We start from the raw sequence: 24,817 nt of genomic DNA, 5'->3' as shown, positions 1-24,817 counted from the left end.
GTCATGGCACTAAATCAAGATCAACTTTTGATTCTGAATCCACACAATGTTTAGAGCAAGTAGCTATTAGAAAATAAGATGTCAGTAAGCTCTTATTGTTTTAACATAATCAAATACTGTACCACTTTTTCTATGTATAGGTCCATATTACAGCAGTAGGATACTTCTGAATTGCTGGAGTAAATGAAGCTTAACTGTCTGTTTTATACTCTATGCCTTTATTAAAAGTGACATCTTCCTGCTGCTGTTGTACACTGGATTCCATATAGTTGTCCTGCAAAATCAGATGTGTAAACTACAGAGTCAGTAAGCTCAGCAGTGGTGCAGAGTGGGTTGATCAACGTGGATTCTTCAGTCTAGTTTCACATGGAGTATAAAAAGGGAAATGAAAGTACTAGGTGTGTGTCAAGTATTTAATTTGAAAAACATGCAGCCCTCATTACGTAACGAGTCCCTGAACAAAAATAAAAAACTTCACTGTCAGATTTGCAGCTGCTGGTGCAGCAGCGGGTGGCGATGTCACAACCAAAACACAGGGCTCTCAGCAGTGGGTTAATACATCATGTCAGTTGTCAGCCAGACCCAAGCAGACCATGGTTGTTCAATGCTTCGCCAGGTGGTCCACTGTGTTGAAAGCTGCAGTCTATGGGCGCCTGTGTGTGGAGTAAATTCAATGATGAATGTTGTTTTGTCTAGGCTGGCTTCATTCTGCTATTACAAATCGCTTGCTTACACCTGTCATCTAAAATACCTGTTTACCATCCCATGACCACAGCTGTCAGGAAAGTTCACACTGAACACAGAAAAATATTACCATTATGACGACTGTGCGGTGGATTTGAAGAACCTCAAGGTTTTTACAACACTGTGGAGAAGTTAACTGGTTTTGCCAGTTTGCTGAAAAAATAGTATTAACTCAATTCATTATTTGTGTGGCATCAGTTATTTGTAATCTGGTCTGAAGGAAGAACAGAGTGCGTATACATTAACACTGTAAGGCCCTCTAACAAATATGCACAGCATTCATATAGGGGAATGTACTGTATAATGTGGAATTTTAAGTGATGCTGAAACCTAAGTAAAGCTTGTGGTTGTTCTTTCCACACCTACATACTGGAGCTGGTATGAAAGGGGTAGCAATTAGTGCTTCAATATGTCCTCTTAATAGACAGGTAGTGCAAAAAGAGCACAGAAATAAGAGATCAGCAAAGGAACCGGAAAGGGACAGCAGTAACGCATACCTATACTAGTTCTATGGTTGTTTTAGGTTATTCCTCCACCCATGCACCTAAATATTCTCTTTCCATTTATATGTAGAACTTCACAAATGTATATTCTAGTGTAATTTTAACATATTGATGTTAACCACCTTATTTACTTAACTTATGTTTTATGAGGCACCTTCCACAAAAAAAAAAAAAAAAAAAAAAAAAAAAAAAGGCTCATTCATGTTCACCCACACGTTAAGCAAGTCAATATGAAAGGAATAATGTGCGTTTAGTGTGTTTTTGTGAGTGGCTTTCCCCACTGACTTGATTTATTGAGCACTGGAATACCAGTGAAACCACCCTGAAAGCCCAAAATCTAGTATAGAAAATTAGTGACGGTAAAAACATTCTCCAGTTGTTGGCCCTCTTCTCAGAGTCATAAAAGTTTAAAGGTGTTCATAATTGTTAACACACCTGTAACAGTCTGGGCTCATGTTGCTTGGATGTTTATATCTGGGCCCCTTCTTTTTCCTCTCCTCTTGAAGGCTGAAATAGTCACATGTTTTCTATTTAAATGTTTTGCTGTTAAACTTGGGTTTTTGCTCTTTCACTCTGCTTGGTTATAGAACAGTACCGTCTCCTGTACTGCAAATTCTTAACAATTGCTCTAGGGAAATAACTCTCTGATTTGACAACCAAGGCTGAAATCAACCCAAGAACAGCTGTAACAGCTGTTGAATACAGTGAGTGGACAGTCTCTTAATTTGTATTACTGAGAATCTCTTGACCTTTCTGCTTTGAGCACTTTTTATTTGTTATATTAGTGGCTATTTATTGATTTATTGTTATTTCCTGCACATCACTTAGTAACTCTTACAAAATGCAAGTCTGTGGAAGTCTGATACAAATTAAACCATAGAGATGCATTAATTAAAGTGATCAAACACCGAGATATGACTTGTCCTAAATCTTCACATAAAACTGTCCTGGGTTCTGGTTTGAGTTTACTGTGACTTCACTTGTACATTTCTGTCCGTTGAGTTCGTGAACAATCAGCTAAACATTTAAAGATGCAGCTAATTTATATCCAACTTACTCTCAATTTACGGTTAGTTTGAGAAGTATTTGGACATTGACAGAGCTTAATGATATTGCCCTTATACACCACAAAAATTAATATGAAATAAAACAATCACTGAATTTAATTGAATTTGGCAGCTGTTTGACTGGGGTTTCTAATATAAAGTTGAAGGAGATCACAAGGCAAGTGAAAGAGGTTATTAGGCTAAAAAAAAATCTACATAAAAAAGCAATATATCAATAAAACAGATTGCAAAAACCTTAGGTTTGGCCTAAGAACTGATAAGCTCAAAAACAGCATAAGGCCTGGAAGACCATGGAAGACAACTAAAGTGGACGATTGCAGAATCAATGGTGAAGAAAAACCACATCAATTGAAGTCAAAAATATATCGGAAAAGCGACGTGTATCATTGTCAAAATCTACAATAAAGAGACGCCTTCATGAATATAAATCCAGAGGGTTTACGACAAGGTGAAACCCTCAGGTAACTTTTAAGAAGAAGCTTTATTACATTTTGTCAGGAAACACATCTGCCTCTGTTCTGAAATAAGATTCTTCAGACTTATGAAAGGAAGATTAACTTATACCAGAATGATGGTAAGAGAAAAGTATGGCAAAGGAAACAAACTAATGATTTAAAGCATATCACATCACGTGTCAATTAAAGGGGAGGTAGTGTTATGGTATGGGTATTTATGGCTGCAATGGAATGGACTCACTGGTGTTTACTGATAGTAGCAAGATTAATTTTGACATATATAGAGCTATACTCTTTTCTCATTTTCAGTCAGCACTGTCCTGGCAATGCATCTCCAGGGAGGCAACTCAGAATTTGGTGATGTCAATTTGAGGCATTTACTGCAAAAGACAGTCATACAAGTATTAAAAGAACATGTTCATATTAACAATTATGTCACTTGAAACCTACAACATTGCTTGAAATGGCTGTAATTTATGAATGGTAGATATTCTTGTGGAAAATAAAGCTAAATATCTACACTTTGATCACATCTTGATTATTTTCTTTCAAATCCATTGTGGTGGTGTATAAAGACGAAATCATAAAATAAATCATAAGAGTTCTGCATTTCTGAACATACTGTAGATGTGCAAGGGTACCAATTCACTGTAATAGAGCTATGTGCAGCCACCATAAACTTGATGGTGATTTGTAGCTGCATCACACTGCATATTATTTCTAGATGCACTGAAGGTGAGTATAGTTCACAAGTGAGGGCAAGATCGATTGGGAGGTTGACCAGAAAATTGCTTTAATGTCACTTTGGTAACAAACTGAACAGTTGTGGTGAAGAGCTGGAAGCAGGGACTGACACTGAAACCCTCAATTTTCCAGTCAATCTACTTTGCAACCAACTCCTGTGTTCACAGGGTCTGGGTAATGACCAAATAAAACCACAAATACAAATGACTTAAATTAGTTTCCCTGATAGAATGTCTGTGGCCATCCTCAGGGCAAGATCAGCATCCTGGAAGTCCAGAATAAACTTGGAGAAGAACTTTTGCTCGTTTCCAGTGTAAGTCAGTTAAAGTGGTTTGGGATGTGTCCGGGAATGCCTCCTGGACACATCCTTCTGGAGGTTTGGATGCGTAGCACTAGGAGAATGCCGGGTAGACCCAAAAAATGTTGAATGGGTTAAATATTTTATGTTTTATTTTGCATTAACAGTATAACATAGTTTGCCTAATGAGTTGTCTGACCAATATCAGAACTCTATGGGGATAGGGGGTGGACATTTTCAGACAGTCTCCCCTCAAAGCATTCATATTGTCAGTGTTCAAAATAAAAGATCAAACACTAGGTCCTTTTTTCACCTTGGACCACCGTAATTTAAAACAACGCAACTGAAGTTAATTGAGAAAAAGCAGTGAGATTTAGCATTATTGGTCAATGTTTCATATCACGTCACTGCAGATGTTACATGCCCATAATCATCAACACATCACATCAACCAGTATAATTTTGACAGAATCAAAATTCAACTATGAAGCCCTAAGAAATAAATTAAATTTCAACAGGTGAATGAAATAAATATCTACTGTTACACCAGAGTAGGATGTTTGTGGTCACTGTGTGTAGTTAAAAAACAAAAATACAGCCAGCAGGTCCTGAAATGAACTGTAAGGCTATACCTGCTGGAAAGTACTGAACTATTGCATGAGTCTTTGGACTTTTAGTTTAGCAAATTTGCAGTGTCCTGCAACATCATAGACAATGTTTATGTTTTGCTTTGGGGCATTAACGATGCATGACTTTTTACTATAAAACTATATAGCCCAAAGATGATTAGACAGATTAGATTAGACTGCAAATGAGAAATCCTAATACAGATGATATCCTTCTGCTACTGGTAGAAGACTCTCAGTCAACTACAACTACGCAACTACAGTGTGAATGCTGTAATCAAGTCTCATCTATGAAAGGATAATTAATGGCCTCTCTTAAAGTGAGATTCACATATAACATTATGGACACCATCACCCACCAAGAGAAGGAAAATTGTCCTAAAATGAACCCAACTCCTTAATGAAATACTGACAGTGGTAAAATTAGTCTTTCTCTATATAACTATTTCACAGTTAATCATTGATTCAATACAAAAGCTGTGAAGTTATACACAACAGTAAAATGAATTGAAAATATAGAAAGTAAGATATGTAAGAATGTCTGAAGATGAGAAGCATCTGAACAACATTGTCATTCAAGACACCTCAATACCAGGAAGGAAGCAATAAAAAAAAACAAATGCTGCTGCTAGAGGGGTTTTCCTGTTTCCAAACTCAGAGTCCTCAGTTGGTTTATATAGAGCACATTTATGTCAGGAATACAGGTTTAGGTTGCTGAGTCCATGTGTTCAAACAGAACACTGATTTAAAACCAAGTTTAAATAAGGTGAAGCATATCTTGTTAGTCCGATCCTACAATCCCAAAAGCTCCTACACAGACTTTCTCTGTATAGGAAGCCTGTTACAGTAGGTACTGCTACATATTTGACATACAAAAGGATGATGAATAAAAGTAAGACTAATAAAAAGGTGTTAAGCAGGCTATGGGAAACTCTTTAAAGACCACTAAAAGTTATGTAAAGGATCATACATCATCCTTTAGATTCTGTAAGTAATGTTCAAACAGATATTAAAGCAAGGGAAACTCTGACATAATGTGCTAGTAAGGAATCCAAAACTGTTTCAGTGTTCCAGTTCTGTAGAGGTCTAGTGGAGGGATGAACAGGATTCCTCCAAATAGTATTCCCTCATGTGTTGTTTTGATGATGGGGTTGGAGAGTGCTGTCTAATGCACTGCTCCAAATTTTCCCCTATTTAACCACCTAAGTGCTGGTAAAATCCCCTAAAAGCCAACCAGAACCTGTTAAAAGGATAACTGAAACCACCTTAGTGGCCACTAGAACCTCCAACCAAAGTACATCCCTGAGGACTCCTAGAATAGACTTTGACCAAAAACAACAACAACAACAACAACAACAACAAAAAAACAAAACACACACACTCAATTGATCTGCTGCAGCTGAATACCTCCCTTATGAAAATTCTATTAGACCTGATGAAAACACCAGGTCTTTACACTGACCCTTGGGAACCATGAAACCATGCAAATTAGATTACAACAGTCTCTGCACTTACATTTTGTCTTCATAACTATGCCTGTTACATTTAGTTGTGCTGTATTCGTTTAAGCTGAGAAAGGTTTATTGTTTAATGATTTAAAAATCAGCCTTAATGTGAAACATCAGTCACTCTGAACGTAGAACGTAGAAGAAAAAAAAAAAACTCCCATTCAGCCTAATGAAAGATAGGTTGGCTATTACAAGTCATTACTGAGCGGCCGGGCAGAGACCACAAACCTTCCTCCTGACAAAACACACTCACGGTGTGGTTGTCAACTTTCACATTTTCTGCTTTCTCTGCAGTTTTTGCTCGACGTTTTTTTTTCTGCACAAATTTAAGGGACATTTAAGTGGAAGAAAAAAAAAAAACACTTGAGTCTCTCTTTGACCGTCTTTTCCATGTGTGCCTCTTTTTCGTGTCTCTGGTGCTTTCTGTACATCCTGTCTGTGCCTCTGTCTCTCTCTCTCTCTCACACACAGCAGATGGATGGTGGGTGGTCAGGGAATGGTTAAGTGCTCTGCTCTATAAACTCTGCTTTAAGAGTCTGCTGGAAGCTACTGGTTCAGCCTTTAAATACAGTCACTTGACACATCCCAACAGGGGCTCGTAGCTGTGAGCAGCTGCTGACCCAAACTCAGGCTTTTAGCGAGCTGGTGTGTTGGTGTCAACTGCTTTGGACAGCATGAAAGCTCTTTTATTCACCTGTATCCTCGTGCCATGGCTCACAGCAGCCTTGGCCAGGAGGTTTGACCAGAACTCACAGCTGATACCAGGATCTCTACCTGGCAGGGAGCTGAACGGATACTTCAGTGACAATTTAAAATCAAAGAGGGCTAGGGTAAGAACTTTGTTATTTACATCACACTTCTTAGCCAATATGTTCTATTTAATAACTCTGACAAATGCATACATTTCAACTAAAAAATTTTGAACAGTTATTTGCTAATGCTGTTTACCGCAAACGTAATGCCAAGAGACCATTTTAACAGTTGTAACTGTCACTTTCACACAATAAGTCAAAGTAATTTATTGAGGTGATAAAGATGATGATGATGATGAAATGTCTAAACACTAATAAAACATGATGTAAATGGAATAAGAATAAAAGAGGATAGATATGAACACAGACACATTGCCAAGACTTTAGTGAAACCAGATAAGTTTACTCTTTTAAGAGATAATTCTGCTAAAAGGATGAGATATGGATAGGATAAGACTTTTCTAATTAATACCAGGAGAGACTAGGCAATACTTAGTAGTTAGATATTCCATAATCCATGATGAGCTGCTGTACTTCTGAGAATATGTTACCCCTCCTCTATTAAGTTGTAATTCAATCAACACAAATTTTCAAAATATACACCATGCTGTGTCTAACTTCTTATGCCAGACAAACCAAACCATGAATTGACCACACTCACCCTCAACTAACCACACTAACCCGTTCAAGAAATATCTGAATCAACCAAAACCACATGGTCTAGTTTTTCCTTTGGCAATCACTTGTAGCAAGTGAAAAGCAAACACACAATCTAGATAATGAAAGAAGCAGCTATATATGAAAGAATAAGGCTATTAAATGTCATATTATAAAATATTAATTCAAGTTTTAATGAGTAAAAACGTTTTTTGGGACCAGGTGTTTTTCATAGATGACTCACTCCATGCTAGAGCCATCACAACCTTTAACTATAGCAGCAGTTGGGTATAAACAGTTAGCTTTATTAGGTTGATTTTAAAATCAGTTTTGCCTCTTGCCTTTGATTTGTTTGAGGGACAGTCGACAGCAGGCTCTGGCTGGTATTGCTTAGCAATACTTGGATTGGTTATGGTCACTGAAGAGAACTAAATAAAGCATTTTATAATGGGAGATAAGCTACTTGACCAATGTTGATGTAGAATTCCAGCTTTCATTAGTAGTTGCTTCGTTGGTGGAGAATTTTCGCTTCTCCTGCTGTTTGGATGTTTAAAAAAATTCAAACATTCAAATTCATGAGTGTCAGTTACTAATATACTAATATCAGTCTGAGTTATACCAGCACAAAAACTTCAAAGGTTCCAGGAACCCAAAAATACTCACACTGAATGATAGAGTTTAGGAGAACCTCCAAAATTTAATAAGCTCCAATGGTCTGGGAGTATGAATGCACAAACCAACCTGCTTTTCAGTACTAGTTTTTACACAACCCAGTCATTACAAAACACTTCCAGGTATGTGCAGATATCTGCCACAGCACCCTAAAGACAGCAACTCAGGAGAAAACTACAGAAATAAAAACACCATTACCACAAAAAATAAATAAATAAATAAAAAATTGCAGCTCATCAATAACTAAAATCATGCCCACTGCCAGATGTGAGGTTGTGGGGAGTTGGAAACCGCAGGCCAACTGCATAAAATGATGTGAACTGCTATAGAGAGCTCTACCAATATATCTAGTGAACATATCCTGGAAAGCAATGTTAAATTGTGGATTAGGGGGCTGAACAGAGCTTGTTTTCATACTGACAGCAGAATTGTGTCACAAACCACAACCTCCTCATTAATTTCAAGCAGACCATTGAGATGGCACAGTGAGGCCCAAGAAGCAAGACTCTTGCCAAAGCAACATAGAAAACCATGCTAAAATGCTGCAGAAGCCACATCCAAGAGCAAACACATCCAAACACACATCTGTACTAGATGACGTTGTAACATGAACCATATATTTCCACTGTTCACTTGGAGGTTGTGAAAACCGAGGATTAAGTGATATCACCAACATGTCACCAACAAAGAGTCTTGTATTATGCTGTTTACAATGAATTAATGACAGTAAAAATTAAAGAAAGCTGTCAATTGTTACATCACAGCTGACCATCTGTCTTCTAAATTTAAATAACTACCTTCTATGTTCCTTTTACACTTATGCTAGTGTAGCAAACGATTGTAAGTCTGAACAGGCCATGTTTTCTCCTGTAGAGGGCGCTGCCTCCTGCTGATGAACCTGATGAAAGTCCAATTCCAGATGGAGCAGCTGCCATTGGTAAGACCTGTTTACCTAGTCAGCACCTGATTAGCACCAGGACTAGTTAGATGCTAACCAGGTGCTGACTGATGTGATTGGGAAAGTCTGTTGGCCAATTATTTTGAGTGGCTTTGAGATGCAATATTCCCATAGTCTGAAGGTCTAGGAAAGTTAAACAAAGACGAAGGTTAGTTCACTTTACACAACAGTTCCTTTAGTTTGGGTAATTACCTCTGAACAAAAAAAGCATATAACTACAAATCAATGTGGTTCATAATATCTATAATATAATCTATATATAGAATGTTTCAAAGAATTCACTACTTTGCATGTCTTATGTGATAATAGATTGAATGTATTTCAATTGTTGAGTTAGATCAATTCTTGGTTGGTAATGGTGCACTTCTGAGAGTACAGAAAAGACTTGCATAAGCAAGGCCATAGACGATTATTGTCAAAAAGGGTTGATGTTCTTGTGGTGACTGTGTTGCAGACCTGCCCACCTGCCTGCTGTGTGTGTGTCTGAGTGGCTCTGTGTACTGTGAGGAGGTCAGTCCAGACATGACTACTGTTCCCACTCTGCCAAAAGAGACAGCCTACCTGTATGCTCGCTTCAACAAGATCAAAAAGCTTGCTGCTAAAGATTTTGGTGACATAGGTAAGTCTGAAAAATCCAAATTTTCCAACACGTTCACATAAACACACTGAATTATAATCTTTCAATTAATTTCATTATTTAACACTGCCTTTTAACATTAACAGTGCTAAAGATTAAGTAATTGAGGTAAGTTTGCCCAAAGCAATTAGACTTTTTTTCTTGTTAGGTTGAATTGTTTCCCAAATTAGCAAAGCAACTTCTTCATTCTGAATCTATTGCAGGGTGATTTTACTGCTCACTTGACATGAATAGGCTGGGTAGGTGAACAACAGAAAGAGTGAAAGTAGAAGGCAATTGTTAAGACTCCAACAACTTCCACATTCCTTCCTATCCCCCCCAAAAAAGAGTAATTTAATTTTTCTGGGGATGGATGAAAGAGCAGCAAAATAAATTGAATACAGATTGTGTCTGAGACCTCCCCTTCTGCTGAGGGCAGGATTTTCCACTTAAAACAGTGATAAGTCCTCTCACACCTCTTTAGAACCACATATTCGAGAAGTCAGGTGGTACAACATTGCCAATCTTATTTATCTTTAGGATAAATCTGTGGTTTATTTGCGTCAGATTGAAGAAGCTACTTGGATGAGCAGTAACTGTTTCGACCTAACAAGAGAGAAGTCCAGTTGCCATGACTTATATTCTAGATGGTTGTCTTAACTGGCATCAATATCCTCAAACAAGCACTTCCTGTGTTCGGAGATCAAACTTGCTCAGTGTTCAGGAGGAACTCTTCTTCACAGAACTACTTCAACTCAGCTGTATTCTTAGGATGTCTGGTATGAATATTTCTCTTACATCCATTACACAGTATTGAACTACTACTAAAAAAACAAACAAGCAAAAAAACACCTAACTTCTTCTGAGCCTCAGTTGATACAAAGTCTAACATGACATCCTGTTAGATAGCTTGATAAATTTGGGAATTCATTTTCCCCTCTGCAAAGGCAAGCTGCCCAGACTTAGAGCCAGCAAAGACTCCAAAGTCATTATGCTCCCTCTAATTTAATTTGCATTTGGGTTGATGTTTTCATGTTGGTATGCAGTTCCCTCTTTACATCATACATAGTGCTATGTGTTAACTCAGGCATAGCTCATTTGTGGTGCTCTACATTTGACACAACTATTGGCATGACAAGTTCATAAACAGAGACATTAACAAGGTCCAAGGTCCTCCTAGCAGGTTGCCCAGTTTTAGGGAATGTAGCAGCTGCAGAAAATAGCCTCTGTTCCGCCTTAGTGGACTGATGAATATTTCATCGCTTTGAGATTATTTTGTAACCCTTTTTGGTGTCATGCAAAATCAACAGTTACTGATGGATGTCTTCTGAGATCCTCCTTTTGTATGTCATGGTTCACATTGGCGAATGGAAATAGCAAACTTAAAATGTTGGAGGTTTGCCAACTCCTGATTTCTATAGCTTTTGTTGATCTTGTTAATGTCAAAAGGATGTCTCAACTTCCTCGACCAGATGATTATTCCAAAAAAACATTCCAGTGTTTATACTTTTGATTATTTTGGAACTTAAAACCCAATTAATTAGACTATAGAGATTCAATTTCTGTCACGTGAGTGTTAACTGACAGTTCACTTTCTTGTTGCTTGCTACAGTTCCTGGACAACACAGACCATTTAATTGTTCCTGTGGTTGAGGAGTTACACTAATAAAAACATCAAATAATGGTATCACACAATATTTAGCATTACTTGATTATGATGGCACTGTCATACTTTAGTTTAGCAGCGTGTAACATAGTGTTAACTTTGTACTTGATGAATAAGGATAAAGTTCTTAGGAACAAGTTGGCCTAATCAGTCAAAGTCTGATAAACAGGAAACACAGTGGGAAACCCTGACTTGATTTTTTCACAGTTAAACACTTGAGCTGATTATCTGATATGTGTTTTGGTCTTTAACTAGTACTACATTGTTAGAAATATTTGTGCTAAACTGTTGTCTGGAGAGAACTATAATATTGGAGAATGACTTTGAGAGGTGTCTGCAGTAATGTGGCTGTCACCTGCAGGTGATACAATTACTGACCAAACAGACCAAAAGTAATAAATGTATGCAACATCAATGAAATGTAAAGACTTTAATACAAAATTGATAAAGTGTCACAACAGTAACAGTAAGACATCCAAAATAGCTACAACTTTAACACATTTTTTCCCCCATCTGTCAACAGTAACTCTTAAGAGGATTGACCTGACAGGGAACATGATCTCAGAGATTGAAGACGGAACATTCTCTAAGCTAACGATGCTGGAGGAATTATCTTTGGCTGAGAACAGACTGGTAAAACTTCCTATGCTACCTGCCAAACTCACATCCTTCAACGCCAACCACAACCTTCTCAAAACCAAGGGTGTTAAAGCCAATGCTTTCAAGGTAAACACCATAAACTATCTAAACATTTTCAATTAGTAATGCCTCAATTTAAAAAATAATGTGGGTTGCCAAATTTGATCCATGACCAAAGAGTTTGGTCTTTGTACATTTTTCTCTTTCTGAGAGTGAGATGAAAACACTGACATTATTCCCACTGATTCCCTGCGTTTGGTCTTTGTACAAAGAACATCTTCACTAATATCAGTGTTGTCATCCCACTCCTAGAAAAAAAAAAAAAAAAAAAATAGAACAGATACCAGATTCTTCTTTGTTATCCCAGAAGAATACCCAATTCAAACAATACAAGCATTAGAGTCAAGTAGGCTGTATATATGTGTAAGTATATCTTAATTTACAACAAAGTTATTGGGAAACTAAGAACAACTGTGAATTTTTCCCCCAAACAGAAACTGACCAAGCTGGTCAACCTTTTCTTGGCCAACAACCAGCTGGAAGCTGTTCCACACATCCCAGAGAGTGTTCGGATCTTACATCTACAGGTTTGTAAAACAAATTAGTGGAACATGAATTAATATTAATAATTTTCTATTCTAATGAGATTTAAATAAAGATTACAGAACATGTTTTACTGAATCGTGGGTAGTTTTATTATACCAGCTAAATTTATTCCGTTATATTATCAACATTTCCTCCAGAACAACAACATTACTGATGTCAACAAAGACACCTTCTGCAAGTCCAATAGCACCTACTACCTACGACTAAGCCTCAATGAAGTCCGCCTGGACGGAAACCCTGCAGTATTGTCCAAGTACCCCGACAGCTTCACCTGTATGAAGGTACTGCCTTCTGGGCGTTACCGCTGAAGAGAAAGAGACTTTACTGTAGCCCCTTTGTTACTGATGGAGTAGTTTTTGCCACAATACAGTGGGTTTTTGGGCACTGGTCCCATGATGGGGATAAAGGTGTCAATGAACTTACTTCAGCCAACCTACATAAAACCTGTGTTGTCAGGTCGAAATGAAACCATTCACTCTACTGAAGGTGTAGAGCTGAAGGAGTTTCTACACTTTAGTCTTCTTTAGTTTATTATCTGGTGGAGTAAAAAATTTTTCTGTCCACATCCTGGAGATCCCTGAAGATATGACAGATTAAGTATCTTCTGAATGCCAGTAGAACTGACATAACCCCTTGAATAAGTGGAGAAGCGTCAACACCTTTACTATGACAGTTCGGTTTATTGTTTCATTTTGACCTGACGTTGCACTGCCTAAATGAAACCAGACATACTGCTTGTGACACAGAACCAACACGTGCCTGCAGCCACAAGCCAAGAGGCTTGCTATAACTACCTGTACCTATAAGCTTAAAACGCAACAAGCCAATGTTTTCACACTCTTAGTTAAAATAAGTTTTAAAAATGGACGCCTTTTGTTGGTATTAGTATTTACAAGCTACAGAAAAAATTATTTCGGCTGCACCATAAAAAGTCTAATTCTAAAGATCTAAAGATTGGCCATTTATTAAATTAACAACAAAACATTTTAGAAAACCACACTAAGTAGAATTTGTACAAAATGAGCCTTTCACCTTGCTCATTGTGGGTCAACTGGCAATTGTTTTGGACAGCCATCACTGCAATAACTGACATTAGGGCAGATAGATGTTTTTGGGTAAAAGTATTTTTGCCGTAGGCTTAATTGTCTTAAGGACAGTAGGAGAGAAAATCTATCTTTCAAAGCATTTCATATGAAAGCGATACTTGATACTTGCATGCTGATATTTAGTCTTTTTCTTTTTCTTCGTCACATGACAGTTGAACTTTTTTCCCAAAACAGCACTTTCAGAAAACAGGAGAATACCCTGTGAGCATTATTAGCGTGTCTTGTTACATAATTTCTTTGTTGCTTTGAGTTCTATTTCTTGTCAGACTATTAATCCCAGCTGCATCAGACAGCTGATAAACATTAGATTGTCTTGAAATGCCAGCAGCAACAGTCTGTAAATACTTCTCACCAAGTGTTCTAGACATGAATAAAACACTCTGGGTTATGTGAATTAAGTTTGCCTTTAATTACTATAGTACTAATGCCTCTGTAAAAGGACAATGGTCATGTAGACTTGTCCAGCTTCAGGCTTTCTTAAGTGACTTAACATATTTATAGACACCAGTCAAAGTGACTTGGGGGACAATGTAGCTATAAACTATAGTAATGTGAAATTTACTCTTTTGAATGCTTTTAAAATGTCTTGCTTGTGTCCCTAACGTTTCCGTTCCACTAATAAAAACTTACTTTTGAAATTATTACTGATGTGAATAAGATAGTGGTGTACAGGGAGAGGTGTATGTACCATTGCTATGTTTATGAATATTTTAATAAAGTTACATTTTTTAATTAAACTGATTTGGAATCATTGTTGGAGTGTGCATCACATATACAGAAGACTGTTTACTTGTTAGACTAATGATAAGATAGGACAGTTTCTGCATGTATCATTATTTTTCATTATTTAATCCTAACGTCTAACAACTATGTCGAAAGACACATCCTGTGGTCATGGAAAGATGTTAATCTGTTTCAGAAGGGTCAAGCAAAGGTTATGATTTATATTTTAACTTTCAATTTCACCTGTGAGTAACACTACCAACCTCACTACCACAACAAACAGGCTTGATCATGCTTTAACTATCTGATTTGTACGAGAAAACACAGACTTTTCAGACAAGCTGGATAATGTATATATTATGCCTGGAACCCAGAAGTGTACTTATTTTTAAGAGATGCACATTAGCTGCTAGGTGGCAATGGAGCCTACAAGCATGCCCTCCATCTGTGTTAAAGATCTAAAGATCTACATTCAGTTTAAGTGTAGTCACCATATCCATGATACACCTGAAAAATGAACTGCTATACTTGATACTTGAGATAAAAATCAGCAAGATGTAGGTCCCTGCAAAGTGCTGGGTTGATCAATGGATCTTGTCATCTTAAAGCAATACTGCATGGCAAGCAAGTATGGCAAAAACAACTACATTACAAGATTCACCATGGCTGACAGAAGAGTCTGTGCACATTTATGACTGTTTGCAGAGATGTTTAACACAAATATGTCCACAATGAAGAAATGGCAATCGGTGACTGGGCACATGGTTGTAAATGTCTGTGGTTTGTAACTGGTATGTAGCCAACCATCATCTGCAGTTGTTTAGTCCGGTGTTGACAGGCTTATTTGTCTGTTTCTGTGGTCTGCTAGCAACAACGTTGTTAAGATTCCTGTCCTGGACTGTATATAAAGAATTTGCTACATATTTTTGTTTGTTTACTCATCTACATATATGTTTGTGTCCTTCATTAAAGCATTAAAAAAAAAAAAAAAAAAAAAAATCAGCATAGACGGTACTACCCATATTACAGCAGAACAGTTACAATGGGGAAATACATTTTTCCATAATAACACTGAAGAAAAGGCAAGTAAAGCAAAATAAGAGTTTGAAGCTCACAGGCAAGTATGGAAAATGTGGGTTAATCTTCCTTCAGCCCAGCCAACTTGGCAGAACTTTACATTCTCCAAGTAAACATGAGAATAGGTTCCATATTGCATCTGCAATTTACTTACTTAGACATTTTGCTGCTACATCTTCAATAAAATCCCACCTTTATATTTACAATGCTCTCACTAATTCACACTGAGTAAAAACCTTTATTTTTACTCTTTGATCAGCCTGAATATATGCCGTTTACAAACCCCGAGCCTCTGTATAAAGTGCTCTTTTTTAGAGGGTTCAGTGTGTCACTGTAGAGGACACATAGCTGGGAACCATCTTTTAACTTTAAAGCAATATTCCTAAATGGGGCACCAGAAGAAGACCCACACACAGAGGTTGAGGGTGATACTACATTTTGAAAGAAACTAGTTGTCATGTTTTTTTTTTTTTTAGACAATGTTAGATTTATGCCATGAAAAATTATGTGAGCAACATGCTTAGTGATTCTTTAAAATTCCATGTTGTGCCTTTGGAGTCATCTCACCTGGGTGTCCACTTCTAGGGACAAAAGAGATAAATCGCTGTGATTTATAGACAGTGTAAGTGATAATTATCAGGCAAACTTTAACCCACACCTCCAATCCTCTGTCACTGAATGGTTCTATAAACATTCACCTGAATGTCTGAATGATAAATACTCTATATAGACAAAAGCAATATTATAACCATTCATCCATTTTATCTACTGTACTTATTATTTCCTACCATTCAATCATTAACTAAATGTAAAACCTGAAGCCTCTTTATGCCACAAGAAAGATCCAGACCTTTAGGTTTGACCCTCTGACCTCTAGCTGGACAAGACAACAAGGCTCCACCACTGATGGATGAGGGTCAGGCCCCAGCAGCAGGGTAAGCAGATGTTTGAGACTGAATCCAACCTGAAGCTATCATTTTAGGTCAGGCTGCCATCACACTGAGTGAGGGACCATCTGGTCTCCCCACTAAAGGAATTCAGATTACATCATGTTTATGGACTTGCATACAAACAGTTAAAGAAATGTCATCTAGCCAAAATACCACCATGTTTTGGAAAGATTTGATCAGACGTCTTCAGTACTTTGCACAGGATGTAATTGCCAACCTAGTTAAATTCAGAGTCATATTCATTGTGAGGAACAAATGCTTATCTGTCACGTGTCAACAACACACAAGCAGCTAACCACCACAAAGTCCATTTTAGTGTGCGTCTTCACTTACCTGGAAATGCTGGAAAGTTCTGCGTCGGTCATTACATCTGTCTGAGAAAGACCTCAGAGACCTGAAGAACAGAAGAACATCCCTGCTCTCCTCCACCCTGAAATAACATTTCCCACATCATTAAAGCTGTAATCGGATGACTGCAGTTGCCACATAACTGTGATGTCCACAGTTCAATTCTAGCTGTGCACCTGTGCAGCATGTCATGCCCCATCTCCCCCCTTATTTCCCATATGCCCCTCCACTTTCAGCTGTCCACAAGAAGTCGAATGAGCAGAAAAAAAAAAAAACCTTTAAACAAATGCAGTTTATGAGGTCAGTCCCCCTTAAAGCTGATAAAGTGAATTGTTGATGAGTAAATCCTAGAGAGTGCTTTCAATTGTGATCCATCAATAGTGAACAGCCAGAAATTGGTGATAAGTATACAGTCTTAACAAAAGGCACAGCCAATGCTGTTCTGTACTTGCACACTGCTATATTGATATGTGACAGGCATCTATATAGTGTATTAGCAAGCTATCATTTGTTAATTTGTAATAAACACAAAATGCAGCTGAAGTTTTAGTTTTGCTGTATTGTCATAAACCAAAGTACTCAACATCTCTAAATTTCAATCCACTGGTGGTGTTAGAGAAAAGCCCAGGGCATTAGGTGCTTCACTACGTGAATGAAGCACCTTATCTGTTTAACACAGAAGCAAAAGCAAACAAGAATCTTTGTTTTGATCTGGTTCATTCTGTCTGAACGAGTCTGGGATACTCTGTTAAAGGCTTTCCAGAGTTTTCCATGGGGGCCTGGGGCTAGACAGCAGCCGGGTGAAGTTTCCAGACGACTGTTATTCCATGGAAAAATGGCAGCACCCTCCCATTTAATGGAGCACTCCCAAAAACACAGAGGGAGAGAGACTGATCCCTGGTTTGATATTGTTGTGTTGAACTGTAAAATCATTTGCAGCAAATGATGGAAAAAAGACCAAACTAAACAAACAACTTTTTATGGGTTTTAAGTGTAGACAGATGAGCAACGAGCAAAAATGTAATTCATTTTGAATTAAATCTAAATCAAGTGTGCAAAAAGTAAAGTGATCCCAATACTTAAAGCTACAGTATGTATATATGCACACACATTTATTTACTGTACCTATTTCTTAATAACAGCCACCCTTTAATTGTTTTTGCCACAATAATCCCTAATCTACTAACTAACTAATCTTACATGAACACAACTTGCAGTCAAGGCAGAAACAGTAGTAGTTGTTCCTAGGAGCACTTAACATCCAGCATGTGAATGACATCCCTAAAAGAAATATGTTAAAGAGACATTATCTCTATAAGAGGATTTACAAAATCCTGTACATCTGCATCTAACTCATCTACATTTATTGCAATATTTGTGAAAATATTTCACCGGCTTGGGTACAGGAAGAAGCTATCCCCATTCCTTATCTCACCTTACAAAGCTCAGACCGGCTGAAATGTTGCTCCAACAAGAAAAACTGGTAATCAGAACACCACCACAAAATTTGAGACATGAGGGGTGATTCACATATCTGGAACCAAATGATTGACTCCACCATTTACAAGTCAAGTCAAATATGTATTAAAAAACAGAATCTAACAGGTAGATTGATAAAAATTTGGGGGTGTGTCCATGGATTTTGATGACACCATATCCCCCATGTTGCATGAATATATTTACAGATTCACTGCCATCTTTGAATGTGAATTACAACATTTTAGTACAGTGATTAAAACACATGCATATGTACTGTACATGTGTTACCATGTCTATAAAGCAACAACTGTCTTGAATGCAAGCCTCCCTTTTAGTTACAGAATTGGCTGACATTTCCTGCTGCTGTCCTGACTTCAGTTCTGTTTGGCTTCACACTATCAGCTTGCCTTGGATCAAGAAACAAACAACAGTCTGTGATCAGAGTTTGTTCAACTTCAAGCTGGGAGTCAGAATGGTTCAGCGACTGACTGATTTTGATTTCCATATGACAAGAATAGCACTGCGTTTTAATGATTGACATTCATAAGGACAGTCATTCGGCCCTAAAGCCAGATTTTAACCTGTTAAATTGAGAACACTTACCATGAGTGCTTAAGGACATATAGATCCTGTGTGAAATCATGCATACAAAACTACACCTGGCTTGCAATAGCTATTCATGCGACAGCTCACATATTAAATGCATGTGCAAAGCAGCACCCATTTTCCTCTGTGGACATTATGTATCCTCTTAATAAAAATGAAGAACAAAACTAGCAGTGTCAGTATTTATCTACGATAATTCCAACCAACTTAATTTTACAAAGATTATCAGTCTGATTGGGCTGTAAAACACTAACTCTATCTCTTACACAGACTTGGAGAAGGCAACTGTGTGTCTGAATCATTATCTCCAGTATTTTTCCATCTGTTGTTTGCCAGATTCTGTAGACTGGACCATACAATCCAGATGTGGTTTGGCCTCAAACGTAGAGCAAATCAAACTTTTTTTCTGTGGTGCCACTGACGGAGCACAGTTTCTGGCAGACTGGGTTTAAAGAAATGCACCTGGGCACATAAAATGGTACACATAAAACATTTAGTCTACATTCGACAACTAAGGGAGAGATCACCTGCATCTTTTGGCAGTCAACAAATTATAATGATGAGGTCAATATTGGCAGCAGGAGGGGCAATTTAGTTCCCCATAGATTTAAGACAACAGTGCTGACTAGTGTTTGAATTTAGTGCAAAGTGTTGGGGCAGTTTGTTAATGACAAATAATACTGAAAGCAATGGAAATCAGAAGTGATTGAAATCACATTCAGATCCGTCTCCATAGGAGATCATGCTTACATGTGACACTGCATGGTGCAAAAATTAAATGTACAGATTATATTTATAGCACAGCATGCTAATTTCTTCCACTTTGTATTCACCAAGCAAACAAATACTACTATATATATATATATATACGAAGACTTGCAGTGGATGTTTAATCTAGTGGATATCTGTCATAAGCCAATTTCTCCCTTGACTACATTATCTTTTAGCTTTGCCACATAGCCATTCTTATGACAGTGCACAGTGCCATTAAATAGACCAGCAAAAAAAGAAAAAAGAAGAAAGATCTTTGGCTTAACAGCCAACAAGGAAAGGAAACTAAACTTTCTAAGCTGAGCATCTGATAGAGGACAAAGTTTGATATTATTTTACACCCGTTTAAAATGTAGGGTTAAGGTTAAACAGATTCTATATCATGTGTAACCAATGCACTATTAAAAAAGCACCTTGTAGGAAAAAGTATGGTTAAGCTTTATTTAAACTTTAAAAAAAAAAAAAATTAAACTGCTTTGAACCTGAGCCTATGCTGTAGCCTACACAAGTGGCTAATGCTTAAACTGAGCAGATCATGTCAGAGTTGGATCCACTAGTTGGTGAACATGCTTTATTTTTGATGTAATTACTGCAACACAGAAAATAGAGACGATGTTGGAGAACATAGTCTATAGTAATACTGCATTGCTACCAAGTGGATGCGTCACTATCTTTCATAGTTACATTTCTAGATAGGTGCACATCAGAGGCATAAATCAAGCTTAAAGCCCCAGACATCAGTTAATAAACCTCAACAGATCAGATCAAACCCTGATATTTCACAGAAGGGTGTAACTAATATTATTATAGTTGGCTACACTCCATTTACAGAAAGTGCCAATAAGCCAGGATACCTAAATTGGATGGAGCCATTAGGAATCTAATGAATTACCTCTGTGTTTGACAAGTTAAAACATTTGTTTTTAAATGTTGTTTCAAAATCATTGTACTTTGAATTGCCTTTTTGTTTCAAATGTGGAATAGAAATAACTTGCCTTACATAACTTGCTTTACTGTGTTTGTAAATAAAGAGCAGCCAGAGAGAGAATGATGAGGTTCAGCTGTACGACGGCAGTTTGACATCTTCCAGTTTAATAAACACTTCAGTTAAACTAAACAGGCCGCTTCATCGTGGCAGGGATATTATCCAATATGAAATATGTAGAGCTAGACTAAGCAGACAGCGTAAATAAGTGACCAGATGACCACCGTGATTGGTCAAGGATATGAAAATGTGGGAGTAACCTCTCTCCACAGATTCCAAAGCTGGGTGCAACACTCTCTTAAAGCTTGTGCCATTATCTCCATATTCAAATTATACCATATTTTCCATGTCTATACTACTGTCCTTTCTCTATACCATCAAGTGTTGCTGGTCAGAACAGCTATCAACAATTGTTCCCTATGATCAGCTTAACTTTAATATGCAATGTTAGTTCTTACCCAGACAGGAAGCTGCTGAGGTTCTGTAAGTCACTGGCATCCATCACCACATTCAAATCACTGATTGTTCTCTTAGATTTCTGACCACCCTGTAGGAGAAACAACATTTAAAAGGAAAAGTTGAGCAAGTTTGTTTATTTAGAGTTACAACATTATTAAACTCTGTGTTACTCTCCTGTAATGTTCCTTGTACTAAAAATGGTCAATGCTGAATGGTGTATATTTTACTACTGCTACACCATGAGACTGGCGAGGGAAAACACTTATCTTGACCGATACAAAGAAATGTGACAGAAGAATTACTTAATTTGTCCATATGAATTCTGACTTGATCTGGATATAGTCATATTTTGAGAGTAGACATTCTTCTTTGATCTGTTATCTATCATTTATTAGTATGCACTCGTAAATTATGGAAATAATCAAATACCGGCACCTCCAATCCATAAAACCACGTAAAACAAACTGTGGCCTGACACAAGCATAGTTTATAGTTGGAGATGTGCAACTTATTTATATGATTAATTTTGAATATAACATCATGTCTATACCAGAAACATGCAATTACTGGAAGCTTACGTTATGTTGCAATACAAAACATAAGTATTAATAAACCTATAACATCAGAGTAAGAACAGCGTGTTTACAAAATGACCATATATCCAAATTATTCTGTTTAATAATTAATGACATTATCAAAACAAGTTAAAACCTCAGAAAAATAAATAATGGCACTTGATAAGGCTTGCTGGAGGAGTGGCTCAATAAAACAGCTGTTAAAATATAAACCAGAAGACTGTTGAACATACAAGAAACAACTCGCAATCATGCATAATCTCCCTAGAATTGACTTTATAAACTGTATAGTGTTGACTAATAATAATTTTTCTTAAACTGTGACAGGGAAAATTGTATATCTAACAGGCATGGAAGTAGAGCTATGTAATGAACTTCAATAAATTTTGGTGAAGACCAAAATGTGCCCAAGTGTCAGAAGTGCTAAAAGTCATAATCAAACATCTGATTAGATTCCTAATCTTGAAAAACATTTCTTAAATCAGATTTTTAATACTGGTTTTTATGTAGAGATCATGTATAGTTTATGTAGAAAAATGTATATTTCTCACAGTAAGGTACATACTACATATAAATGTTTGTCATTCGTATCACTACAAAAAGTAAAGCATATCTGAACTAGAATAAAAAAGAAAATCAAAAAGGACACCGCCTCCACGCCTGGAAGACAGTTTTGGTTATATTTCTTCTGCATGAATATTTTTGGGGCCTTGTAAAAGGTCTCGATTCTCAACTTTCACTTAGTGGGAGTTGTCGTAAATCCCAAGCTTACACTTCAAAGCCTGGGCTTTCATGTTGAAGAGCGTCCAAACATGAAAATGTATTTAGTCAGTGGAATGATTACACCTGATACCACCTGACATTGTCTAACAGTTACTGTTAGGGTCTGAGGTGCTTTTAAAATCTGAACTGTGCACTTGATGCCTGATCAGTGAACCACTCAACATGGCCATATGTCGCCTTCTGCTGGTTTGACACAGCAACAGCAGCCACAATATACTACATAATCTACAAAGGTGTGTGTCGTCCTGTGTGTTACCAGTGGAGCTCTGGAGCAAGAATTTAAGAACATAAAAACATGGTGCTTCAACAGGTTCAGAGAAGATAAAACCTCCATTTAGCCATTTCAAATTGGACTGGAGGCCTTTTTTCTATTTAAAAGATTATTTTAACAATAAAATTACAAACCTTGATCTCAGTGAGCTGGAACTCCACCTGGAATATTAGCTCAGAGCAGTGACCTGACACACAAATCTTCTGGACCAGCTTTTTGCCACCTAGTGTATAAACACACACCAAACCAATATATACACATTATTCAATTAAATTCAATTTTATTTGCATAGCGCCAATTCACAACAGAAGTTATGTCAAGGCACTTTACAGAGCAAGGTTCAAGACCTTACAGAGTATAATTATACCAAAAATGATATAGAAACCCCAACAATCCCATTTGAGCAAGCTTTAGGCAACAGAGGAGAGGAAAAACTCCCCTCCACTGAAAAAAATAAAGAGAATCTACTATAAATATAAAGAATTACCAGTGCAACTAATAAATAATTGGATTAGTCATCAGATACTTATTAGCAACTGAATTGATAAAATGTCAGCTTTGTATTTAGAATATATTTAGCAAGGTTCTCTTACTGCTTTGTAGAGTCTTTTTGGTGCAGCTGCTCAGACTGATTCCATTCATCTGTGTTTGCCATCTCAGATCCTCCTCTAGCTCCTCCACCTCCTTCTTCAGTCTTGCCAGCACCTTTTCTTTCCCTTCTTCCTGTCCCTGTCCACACATATATAACCTGTGGAGATAAATGACAGACTCATAATCACAATATTTCAACATAATTCAACATTGTTCACCATTTGTAGTTTTCCACATACCCCTTTACCACATGGGTGTACTTAAAAATAAAATTGGATGAAATGCATCAGGTTGACATGTAAAAAGCAGTGTGAGAGAAGAAGAAGAACAAAAAATAAAACTTACAAAGCATCCTGCATTTGTCCTCTGAAGTGAAATGTGATATCTTTATTGTGGTCCTGCTGTTGGCGCTGCAACTCTGCAATTTCTGCCTGAAGATTCTCAATCTGAGCCTCCAGCACCTTCACCTCTTCAGCGTTCTGTTCATTCATTTTCTCCATCCTGAAGAACAAACACACACAAAAATTCAAAATAAGAATAGCTAAGCGGCTGGATAGTGTAGTTGCCCTGCATGTAGGAGACTGGGGTTCGAATCCCAGCTGTGGCCTACCTCCAGATAGACAGATACTTTATTAATCTCAGATGGTACATACAGTAGGTGTCTATGCATCAAGTTCACCCAGATTGTCCATGATGCTGATACAAATACTGACTGAGTAAAACTAATAACTAATAAACCTACTATTTCTATATTAATTTTTGTCTCAGTGCCTGTAAACTTTAATTTGGTTGTGTCTGGGAACGTCCTTGAAAACATCTCAAGAGACTCATTCGCAAATGTATTTAGTAATAATAAACAAATACAGGATGGTAAAAACATAGGACATTTACATAGCACATGTAGGATAAATATATTTCACACGCCTCAAAAGCAAGATTAAATTAAAAAATAAAGTATACTAAGCTATCAAAAGGATTAACATGTGTTTTGTACATGTAACAATAGTCACAGTTCATAACAACGACATACAACGTTAGCTAGCTAGCTGGGTAGCTAACCTAACGTTAGAGCACGGTGAACCACGAAGACGGTACAGAGGATTAAAGTCAGTTTAACGTATTCCTATCGCTTATTAGATCGATTTAGTAGAATAAATGTTACTTTAAATACTAAACCCACGTACAACGAACACTGTCATTCAGTTTTAGAAGAGATAAACACTTTTACTCACTCAATGTTTGACCAGACCAAAACAGTTCGGATCCTCGCGCGCTGTGGGCTCTACCACTGTGCACAGATCCGAGGGGGGTGAGGCGGTTTCTCTGAGAAGTTGTCTGACGTTTTGTCTTTATATAAATAGAAATAGCGCAAATATTTATATATCTTTAATATATAACAACTATAAAACAATTCATAATTTATTTCTTCTCGCCATAAAGAACCAAATAAAAAGCTGCCCAACGTAAAAACTATGACAGTCCCCTCTACATGGAAAGTCGTATCGAGCCAACAGAAGACGCTAATCTAGAGGATTAAAACTTAAAGATTTTAACTAATGTAGAGAAAAATATAGATTGATTGT

General features: G+C 37.2%; 2 protein-coding genes across 3 annotated transcripts in view; one reads left to right on the top strand and one right to left on the bottom strand.

Annotated features, from left to right (window-relative positions):
• The window catches only part of cenpp (centromere protein P), a 76,206-nt gene extending 51,655 nt beyond the window's left edge, over positions 1-24,551 (bottom strand). Inside the window, exons 1-6 of one of the 2 annotated variants that reach the window (XM_026347108.1) lie at positions 24,467-24,551; positions 23,580-23,735; positions 23,237-23,391; positions 22,778-22,866; positions 21,014-21,102; positions 16,700-16,796 (exon numbers count right to left, since the gene is read on the bottom strand). In XM_026347108.1, coding sequence (XP_026202893.1) covers positions 16,700-16,796; positions 21,014-21,102; positions 22,778-22,866; positions 23,237-23,391; positions 23,580-23,734 — 585 coding nt within the window. In that variant the 5' untranslated portion in view covers position 23,735; positions 24,467-24,551. The other variant, XM_026347109.1, reaches the window with a different exon arrangement.
• Positions 6,511-14,353, top strand: ogna (osteoglycin, paralog a). The gene is made up of 6 exons (XM_026347110.1): positions 6,511-6,774; positions 8,899-8,962; positions 9,438-9,602; positions 11,789-11,991; positions 12,399-12,491; positions 12,648-14,353. Exons 1-6 carry the CDS (start codon positions 6,619-6,621, stop codon positions 12,816-12,818), a joined length of 852 nt encoding a protein of 283 aa, XP_026202895.1. The 5' UTR covers positions 6,511-6,618; the 3' UTR covers positions 12,819-14,353.
• Positions 24,552-24,817: the final 266 nt, after the last annotated feature.

The sequence above is a fragment of the Anabas testudineus genome, chromosome 5, assembly GCF_900324465.2.
Source record: "Anabas testudineus chromosome 5, fAnaTes1.2, whole genome shotgun sequence".
Taxonomy (NCBI): Eukaryota; Metazoa; Chordata; class Actinopteri; order Anabantiformes; family Anabantidae; genus Anabas; species Anabas testudineus.
Note: the sequence above shows the minus strand (reverse complement) of the source record. Positions and strands in the feature narration are given on the sequence as shown.

Excerpts from the sequence above, each read along its gene's own strand:
- ogna (XM_026347110.1), top strand. The coding sequence starts at position 6,619 with ATGAAAGCTCTTTTATTCACCTGTATCCTCGTGCCATGGCTCACAGCA. Across the intron at positions 11,992-12,398 it reads TTAAAGCCAATGCTTTCAAG|AAACTGACCAAGCTGGTCAA; the intron begins GTAAACACCATA and ends TCCCCCAAACAG. Across the intron at positions 12,492-12,647 it reads TTCGGATCTTACATCTACAG|AACAACAACATTACTGATGT; the intron begins GTTTGTAAAACA and ends CATTTCCTCCAG.